Raw genomic sequence first — 9,329 nt, forward strand, 5'->3', positions numbered from 1 at the left:
TTACTCAGCATTGTGGAGAACCATTTCAAGATGTTTTTCTTTATCGCAGCACGGTAGGAGCTCTACAATACTTAGCACTAACGTGACCAGATATTGCGTTTGTTGTTAACAAAGCATGCCAATTTATTCACAATCCAACCACAGAACATTGGAGTTTAGTCAAACGGATTTTATGATATCTAAAACATACAGTCTCTTATGGGCTAGAGTTTTATCATAATTCTCCTCCAATGCTCTCTGTATTTACGGATGCAGATTGGGGAGGTTCTTTAGACGATCGTAAATCTATAGGTGGTTATGCGATATACTATGGTAATAATCTTATATCTTGGAGTTCCAAGAAGCAACCAACGGTTTCGAGATCGAGTACTGAAGCTGAATATCGAGCGATTGCAAATGCATCAGCAGAGGTTATTTGGCTTCGCTCATTGTTTCGTGAACTGAGCATTCCTTTAGCTTCTCCTCCCACTCTTTGGTGTGATAATATCGGTGCTACATATTTAACAGCCAACCCGTTGTTCCATACTCGCAGTCGACATATGGAAATTGATTTTCACTTTGTTCGTGACATGGTCTCGAAGAAGGAGATTATTGTGAGAATAATTTCTTCTCAAGATAATATTGCAGATGTCCTAACCAAAGGTCTATCAACTCCACGGTTTGTATTGTTACGAGACAAGCTCAATCTTGTTGACAAAGATATTCGCTTGAGGGGGCGTGTCAAGGATATTATGTCGACATCTACAGCTAAGGCACTGGTCAAGGATATTGTGTCGACATCTACAACTAAGAGATTCAAACCACAACAGGAAACCTAGCCGAGATATGGAAACAAAATTATGCTGATATTAAGGAAAATATTCTTGTTTCCCTTTCTATGTAATTATGTGTAAATGCATTTTTTCTATACCAATGTATCATGTTGTAATATAAATAGAGAGTCTTGTTTCTCTCTCATTTATCCAAAGGAGAACAACTAGCTGTGTCTTTACCTTGAAAGGGTGGAATGTGCATCCCGGGTTAGGAGGGGGTGCACTTAGTCACACTCACTGATCCACAATCAATATATTCAAAAGATTAGATACTATATAAACGAATAAGTTATTGATGGAAAGGAAAATTATATATAAGAAACCTATCGTCAACCATTCATGCACTTGCATATAATGGTGCAGAAATTTTGGTAAAAATTAGTTAACGGAAAGCCAAAATTTTAAGTCTATAGATCAATTTCATTAATCAAGTATACTATATAAATGAATGGCCTTGGCACAAAGTGGCCGAAGAACAACTTCGGGCAGCACAAAAAGTGGGGCAGCAAAATTAGTTGTCCGTTGGTTTGTTACACAGGGGATAGGACGAAATAACTTATTTTGTGGGTGTAGTTTGAAATAATTAGTCATTAGTAGGGGCAAGAAAACGAAAACCCTATTAATCAAAGGGGGTGACAAACACCGAATATGAAAGATTGCCTTTTGATGGGAGGTTCTAACACTGATTGGTGACGAGTGGAAAGGCATTAATTTGACTAACAAATAATACCATAACACCGTTGTCACGGTGGGAGGGCCGACCGAATAGAAGACAAATAGATTAAATTGGAAAAGTGAAATTATCAATTTTCCTGAAACGGAGGGAGTACATCGGTTTATTAGTTGCAATGGAAATTTAGTTGACGCATAAAGCAAAATATAGCTGCATAACGTATTATTCATCTTTTGTGGTGGTTTGCATAATGACTATGTATTCAATTTTCAAAAATTGTGCCTAAAAGGATAAACACCTCCGAATTTTTCGTAAAACCTTTAAACTTGATATCGTTGCTTGTACTCATTGTGTAGATCTCTTTAAAAATTTTCCAGCGAGATAAAAATTGCAAAATTCCAAGGTACGGATTTTTAGATATGTTATATTCTAGATTGCTTGTCAATTATACGCCAGAAAAATAGGATACATAGGGAATGCAAATTGGACAATTGTGTTAGGTTTTATTTTACAAAAAAGTGGCCATAAAAGGAACTCCCTCCCTTCAGGCCTTTATCCGTCGGCCCAAATATTTAGTCACTCGTTCGGTTTCTTCGATTTTGGAATTGCGCGAATCTCCATTATCTTTCGTGGGTTCTTTCATGTTAGCGGCCGATAGAAGATCATTAGTTTTCGTAATGGCGATTAACTTCTTTGGTAACAATGGATTCCTTGTTGTTATGGTACACCACCAAAGGTAAATAAGTAACTCGCTACACATTTATTAAGATAACATAACTTACAACTAACTGACCTTGAAGAGATTATACGATGAACTCGGAATATAAGAAGTGAAGAACACAGAGAAGCACACTCAAACTCACACACCCATCAACTCAATAAATCTAGAATCCAAGACATGACGCATCTTATACCCATTTGCGTTCTTGTCAATAAATCTAGAGACTAATTAATTAGAGTCCAAAACATGAGGCATCTATACCCATTTGCTTTCTTGTCTTTCCTACAAACTGGTCGCTTGATTTCATAAAGCCAGGGATACGTCCGATCATAGTACTCATCGGGGATTGCATCACGGCATCTTTCCTTCCTAATGAAACAATTGCCATATCAGGACCAGCCTTGTATGTTGCCATCTTGCTCTCTTTTCCTCCGTACATTAACAACTTTAAGTTCTTTGCTGTTACGTTGGCATGCTGCATTGCAAATAACCCTTGTTTGATTTCCTGTTCAGCATGACACCCAAAATGTTAAAAAACTTTGGAAAGGTGGGGTTATACTTTAAATTACTCAATAGTGTAGACCAGTTAATAATTAAGCTTACCAGGATGTCAGTAATATCTCCGATAGCAAATATATTTTTACGACCTTTGACCCTTAGATGCTGATCGACCATTACTCTGCCTCCGTCAGTTAAAGCGTCATCCAAAATGGACTCTTTGAGCCATTTCGTACCCAATGGTATTCCTGCACAAAAGAAGTGGCAATCTGCTATGATAGTTTCTCCTCCTGATGTCTTATATACTTTATCTCCATCTTGATGAGATTTTAAGTCGACCGTCTGACCCAAAATGACCTTCACATTCTTTGAAACCAACCAATCAAGGGTCTTGCTAGAAGCTTTCTGTCCCATGAAATCCAACAATCTCGTGTTTTTGTGAACCAGCGTCACTTTCTTCTCTGGGAAGTCAACTGCAATCTCTCCAGCAAGTTCAACACCTGTAGACCCTCCACCAATGACCAAAACAGAATCCGCAGACTTTATATTCGCGAAATCTGTAGCATACAAGTTAATCAGAGTTACACAAGGTTATACGCTATTAGATTCAGGTTCGATGAACAAAGCTAGATGTGCACACTCTGCAGAGTTTAAACAAACCTTCTTGATATTGTTCGAGCCTTTTACTCCTACTTTTGGGATAAGAATCATCATTGCCAGTAGCAATGACGAGATAATCATAGGGAATGCACTCCCCATTTGAGGTTAATACTTCTGTCTCAGTTACGCCAGATGCATAAGCTACGACAATACGCCCTTTAGTGAAGTAATCACTGTGTTTGACCACAGACCTCTCAGCAAACGAAGGTTCCACCTTTGCTCTCAGATTTGCATACGTGATCTCAAAATACTCCTTCCTGTTCCGATGCCCAATAGGAAAAGAAAAATTTAAGCATAACACTCCTATGTGATAAAAATAAATAAATATATATATATATATATAACCAGCGACTCTACCCAAATTTGGTATCAGCAAAAGGTGCCCAAATACAATTCAATATCAAGTTATTTTACGAAATTGCACAGTTGACATAAAATGGAAGAAGAAGAAGGAACTTACGGATCGATAAGAACAACATCAGCATGGAACTGAAGAGATTTAGCAAGAAGGGCCCCAGCAATTCCACCTCCAACTACAACAACTTTACTTTTCTTCTCAACTTTAGAAGCCATAGATTAAAAAGAACTAATGATCACTCACTCGGTCAGCTCGCAATGCACAGGAAAATCAAAACTTTTACAGAGTTAGAAATATATAAGACCTAAAGAGAATGAAAAGAAGATGAATATGTTGATTGTTTTATTGAATGATATGAAACTATGTTTTTCTTCCGCTTCTTGCACTTTTTATGCCATGGAAGTACAAAGGGATAATATATATATATATATATATATATGGAATTAGAAAAAGATAACAAATTATCTCATTCTTCATTTTCCAAAGTTTGCTTCACAACCAAGCAGAATCATTCAATTTTCAAACTATTCTATATTCTTCGCCTTCTAGAAAGAAAACATGGAGTTTCTTTGTTGCTCTCCACTTTCAGTTTTAGTCTTTCATTTTCTATTTTATTTTATTTTATTTTATTTTATTTTATTTTATTTATATTACTGCCGTGTGTATCTCTTTCTTCAACTGTTTGCCTGGTGTAATGACGAACTCTATCTTGAATCTTGACTTCTTCTAGAAACATTTTAATATAGGTCAACCTTTTTTGATCCAAATTATTAAATTTGGTCTAATCCGCGTGGACCGATTTATGGGCTATTGCTCCTCGCTTCAAACTATGGCGCTATATTGCTGACAGCTGACCGTTAGACCAGACTGTCGCCCGCCAAGATTAAGCTAGAATAGGCTCTTTGGTTATTGATGGTAAACCGTTGCTTGTTTATGCAGTTGATCAAGATCCTGGTTTTAAAGAAACCCAGGTGCCCAAGTTCTGTTTTATTCGTAATTGGATCTAATAAATTTCATGTCATAAGTTTGAGCGAGAGAAAAATGCTTCAAAGGTTGGGATGGATGTTGGACCATCATTTTGATGAGCACAATTGAATTGACAATGTCAAAACTTAAGATTTTAACTCTGCCTCCTGGAGAAGTGCCGTCACCTTTCACTCCAGAATGAGATAGTATCACATTGATTAACCTTACAAATCAAGACAGGTCATAATCTAGGAAAACTATTTCAAATCTTTAAGTTTTTACATGTTTGACTTCGAGAGGTGACACTCACACATAGGTGCTTTCACCTTTGCACATTTTCACCAATTTTAGTGAAAACTTATTAAACTATAATAGAAGTCGAGTGTTTGTGTGAGTTTATCTCAGAAGCACTTGTGTTCTCCAGACTCCAGAGTCTCCAGACTTGATGCTTTTCTAGCAGTTTTGTTCGTTAAACCCAAATGCCATCAACATAGATTAGTTAAACCAAATACCATTCACCAATGCACTGATGGTAATATACAAATCTCACTCTTACAGCAACAACAAACTAAGAACTTCCATCTCATGCCAGGCTGAAAGTTCTAAATAAATATGGTAAGACCATTCTTCTCAAGATACCCAATACATTACAGAAGCAATGGACAAACGTTAATTAACTTTATAATTTACAGAAAATATCTTATGAATATCAAACCCCCATAGTCTTCCTTGTCTTCCCAATGAAGAGATCCTTGGATTTGATTAATCCAGGAATGCATCCAACAATGGTTGTAAAAGGAAACTGAGCCACAGCCTCTTTTCTACCTAAGGAAATAATTGCGATATCTGAACCAGTTTTGTAACTTGCCAACTTACTTTCTTTTCCTCCATCCATCAACAACTTCACGTTCTTGGCTGCTAATAGAGCATGCTTCTGTGCCAGGTACCCTTGTTTCATCTCCTGTCCAATTTGAAGAAGAAGAAGATGATGATGATCAAGTTAATGGAACTTTTACATGATAATAATTGACAGGTAAAAGTTTAATTGGACTTACCGGGATGTCAGTAATATCTCCAATAGCGAAGACATTTTTGCGACCCTTCACCCTTAAGTGTTCATCAACCATCACCCTTCCTCGAGCATCTACAGCCTCGTTAAGTACAGAGTCTTTTATCCATGATGAACTTAACGGCTTTCCTACACAGAAGAAGTGGATATCTGCTACGATTGTTTCCCCAGTTGATGTTTTGAACGTTTTATCTCCATCTGAATGAGACTTCAAATCAACCAACTGATCCAAAATCACCTCAACCTTCCTTGAGGTTAACCAATCTAAAGCCTTCTTAGAAGCCTTTGCTCCAACAAAATCTAACAACCTCAGCCTGCTGTGAACCAGAGTCACTTTCTTCCCAGGAAAATCAACAGCAAGCTCCCCAGCAAGTTCAACACCACTTGGCCCTCCCCCAATGATTAAAATTGAATCTGCAGACTCTATCTTGTTGTAGTCTGCCATAGAAAGGATTGAAACTTCAATTTCTAAAAATCATCCCTTCACACAACTCAGGCAGTATGAAAGTAGGCAACTCATGTTTCTTGATTTGACAACCAATTCAACTTGTTTCAATCATTAGCAGTCGTATGCCAACCTTCGTTGAAAGCATTAGAAGACAAAACAGATAGTAGGTGTAACACAAAACATATGGGATTACCAGGTAAAAGTAAAAGAGGGGCGACAAAGGATCCGTGAAGCAACAAACAACATCGAGATAAGCTAATCGTACATGAGGTTTATAGTTTTTTTTTTTTTATTGATTTCATGCCCAAAAATTCAAGAGAATGTACATGGACTTATTCTTCTTTAGATAAGTTACGTAACTGATGAATCTGTTAAGAAAATGTAAATACCTGCTTGATATTGTTCAATCCTCTCACTTCTTGTCTTGGGAACATTATCATTGTGGCCAGTAGCAATGACAAGGTAGTCGTACGGTATCGACTCTCCATCAGCTGTTAATACATGTGTCTCCGTGACACCAACAGCCGAAGACATGGCAAGACGCCCATTTGTAAAGTAATCCTTGTGCTTCACCACCATTCTCTCGGAAACTGAGGGCTCAACTTTTGCTCTCATGCTCGCCCATGTAATTTCAAAATACTCCTTACTATATTTCCAATCAAAAGTACCCAAAAACAAAGACATAATTATAATATGAAAAGCAAAAGGCTATGTCAAAATTAACAACTAAAGCAGTTTAAACCTAACAAAAAGGAACATTACCAATTGGTTAGTGATAATAACCTAAGGAATTTTCAAAGTCAAATTCCCAGATATGGGGCTACTGAAATCATCTTGGTTTGTATTTGGGATCATTTTCAAATTAGAGTTTTCATTTTTCCTCCTAAGAATTATATCTACAATTCATTACAAATGCATAAAAATGGAACAAAATCAACAAAGTTCTGCAGATATAAAATTAGATGCTTACGGATCGATGAGAACAACATCAGCATCAGATTGAAGAGATTTAGCAGCTAGGGCACCAGCAATTCCACCACCAACAACAACAACCCTATTTTTCCCTGTTGTTTCTGATGCCATCGATAAATATATAGATAGTAATTAAAGAATTGAGACAAAGTATATACTGTTTGCAATTGAGGAAAATGATTAGGGAAATGAAGAAATGATTTTGTTTTTGTAATGGAGGTTTAAGGAATAGGGTGTAGGGTGTATTTATAATGAGTGAGAGAGGGATGATGATTCCCTCATCAAAGACACCTCTCTCCTTTCCCGGTTAGCTTGGATGTTAAGCCTAACAGCAACGAAAAGGAGAGAATCTATTTTCTAGGGGTTAGTCCTCGAGTGATTTTGGGGGAGTTAAGTGTATTTTAAATTTCAGGGATTTTGAGAGAGTTTGAGAGAGTGTAGGTAGTTTGAGAGAGTTTTGTGTTTTTGAGTTCACGGAGTTTGGAGGAGTGTAGGGAGTTTGAGAGAGTTTATTAGAGGGAGTTTGGGGGAGTTTAAGAGAGTTCACTCCTAACTCATTCTCTTTTAAGAAACAATAAACCCTTATTTGCAAATAACATTGATCTTTAATCAAAATAAAAAAATAAATGAAAATGATCATATCTCTGTATCAATAGTATGTTATTTTGTGCAACGAGATAATTTTTTTCCCCTTCAATTTAACGGTCTCCATACAATTCTAACTCCCTTTGTTCACAAACATTTTCCCACATATCATCCGCTATACTCTTTCTCCATGCATTAGATTTTTGACGTTGTTGTTCTTGAGTTTGTTGTGTCAAAATTTCATCGTCATTTACAAGCGTTGATGGATGGCTATCTTCCTCTTCCTCTTCCTCGACCTGAAACTCATCTGAACGACATTCTTTTCGTAAGAAGTTGTGTAGGCATGCACAAGCTGTCATTATCTCCGCTTGCACCTGATACGGAAATGGAGGTCGAGACTTAAAGATCAAGAAACGAGACTTCACAACACCGAACAATCTTTCAACTACATTCCTCAAAGAAGCATGACACATGTTAAATAATTCTTCATCCTTTTTCGCATGATTACCCGTACCAGAAAATTCTTTCAAATGATAACGTTGGCCACGAAATGGTGTTAAACAATATCGTCGGTTTGCAAACCCACCATCCCCCAAGTAATATTTACCTGAATAAAACACAAAAAGAAAACTTCGTCAAGTAGAACCCGAATATAACTTAACCAAAAAACTCAAAACTTCACATTAGATAAAAGTAAAATTACCTTGCGGTATTTTCAGTCCATTTCTTTTTGTCATTGCGTCGTTAAGTATTTTCGAATCATGAGCAGACCCTTCCCATCCACTGAGCACGTATATGAACTCCAAGTCGAAGTTGCAAACCGCTAACACATTTTGAGATGTAATTCCATGTCGATTCCGATAAACGGATGCATTTCTTTTCTCTACCATTGCTGGGATATGTGTACCGTCCATAGCTCCAATGTAATCCTTAAAGTAAGGATAAAATCGTGTACTCTCACGAATTTTAAATGGAGTTGCACTTGTTGGCTTAGCCATCATCCTCGGAGCTATAGAATTTAAAGCTCGCAACATCTTGTTGAAGTTTTTACTAACTGTCCACCGAGAGCGACCAAATGTGTCACGTATTGTGCAATATCGTGAACTTTGGCCAACAACGAGTAAAAATGTACCAAGCATTTCTTCAATAGAAACACATCTTGTATCACATAATGATGTAGTTTCTCTAATGATACAACATAGTTTTAGAAAAATATCAGGGTACATCCTATAACTTCTTCGAAAGTCTTCTGGGTCTTGATACAAAACTCTCCTTATATAGTTATATCCAAACAAAGTAACTGGGCGTCTCATTGGTCTTTCAATACACTGACTTTGTATGTATTGCAATTGCTTGATTATATCCATCAACCATGAATGCACCGCTGAAAGTATATTCAAAAATATGGATAGTTCAAATTCATTATTGCTGCTTACCTCTTCATCATCACTGCTTTCTTCTTCTGTATCAAAGGCTTCATCTTCACTATCAGTAGATAAATCCAAATCAGACATGTTCACCTAAAAAGATGATAAAAGTACTTTTTTTTATTAGAATCATCATTATT

At 36.8% G+C, this 9,329-nt stretch overlaps 2 protein-coding genes across 2 annotated transcripts; both read right to left on the minus strand.

Moving 5' to 3' along the window:
- Positions 1 to 2,222: 2,222 nt before the first annotated feature.
- On the minus strand, positions 2,223 to 4,134 carry LOC113322989 (apoptosis-inducing factor 2-like). Its single transcript, XM_026571202.1, has 4 exons — positions 3,825 to 4,134; positions 3,365 to 3,621; positions 2,810 to 3,261; positions 2,223 to 2,711 (listed from the first exon to the last, which is right to left on the minus strand). Exons 1-4 carry the CDS (start codon positions 3,935 to 3,937, stop codon positions 2,439 to 2,441), a joined length of 1,095 nt encoding a protein of 364 aa, XP_026426987.1. The 5' UTR covers positions 3,938 to 4,134; the 3' UTR covers positions 2,223 to 2,438.
- Positions 4,135 to 5,157: 1,023 nt separating this feature from the next.
- LOC113323552 (apoptosis-inducing factor homolog B-like) lies at positions 5,158 to 7,494 on the minus strand. The gene is made up of 4 exons (XM_026571870.1): positions 7,176 to 7,494; positions 6,595 to 6,851; positions 5,744 to 6,195; positions 5,158 to 5,649 (listed from the first exon to the last, which is right to left on the minus strand). The coding sequence occupies exons 1-4, from the start codon at positions 7,286 to 7,288 to the stop codon at positions 5,398 to 5,400; spliced, it is 1,074 nt and encodes a 357-aa protein (XP_026427655.1). The 5' UTR covers positions 7,289 to 7,494; the 3' UTR covers positions 5,158 to 5,397.
- Positions 7,495 to 9,329: the final 1,835 nt, after the last annotated feature.

This window comes from Papaver somniferum, chromosome 11, assembly GCF_003573695.1.
Source record: "Papaver somniferum cultivar HN1 chromosome 11, ASM357369v1, whole genome shotgun sequence".
NCBI classification, from domain to species: Eukaryota; Viridiplantae; Streptophyta; class Magnoliopsida; order Ranunculales; family Papaveraceae; genus Papaver; species Papaver somniferum.

Coding starts and splice junctions, on each gene's coding strand:
- LOC113323552 (XM_026571870.1), bottom strand. CDS start 7,288: ATGGCATCAGAAACAACAGGGAAAAATAGGGTTGTTGTTGTTGGTGGT. Junction 6,196..6,594: donor GATTGAACAATATCAAGCAG/GTATTTACATTT, acceptor TTTCTATGGCAG/ACTACAACAAGATAGAGTCT. Junction 5,650..5,743: donor GAGATATTACTGACATCCCG/GTAAGTCCAATT, acceptor CAAATTGGACAG/GAGATGAAACAAGGGTACCT.
- LOC113322989 (XM_026571202.1), bottom strand. CDS start 3,937: ATGGCTTCTAAAGTTGAGAAGAAAAGTAAAGTTGTTGTAGTTGGAGGT. Junction 3,262..3,364: donor GCTCGAACAATATCAAGAAG/GTTTGTTTAAAC, acceptor TGTATGCTACAG/ATTTCGCGAATATAAAGTCT. Junction 2,712..2,809: donor GAGATATTACTGACATCCTG/GTAAGCTTAATT, acceptor CATGCTGAACAG/GAAATCAAACAAGGGTTATT.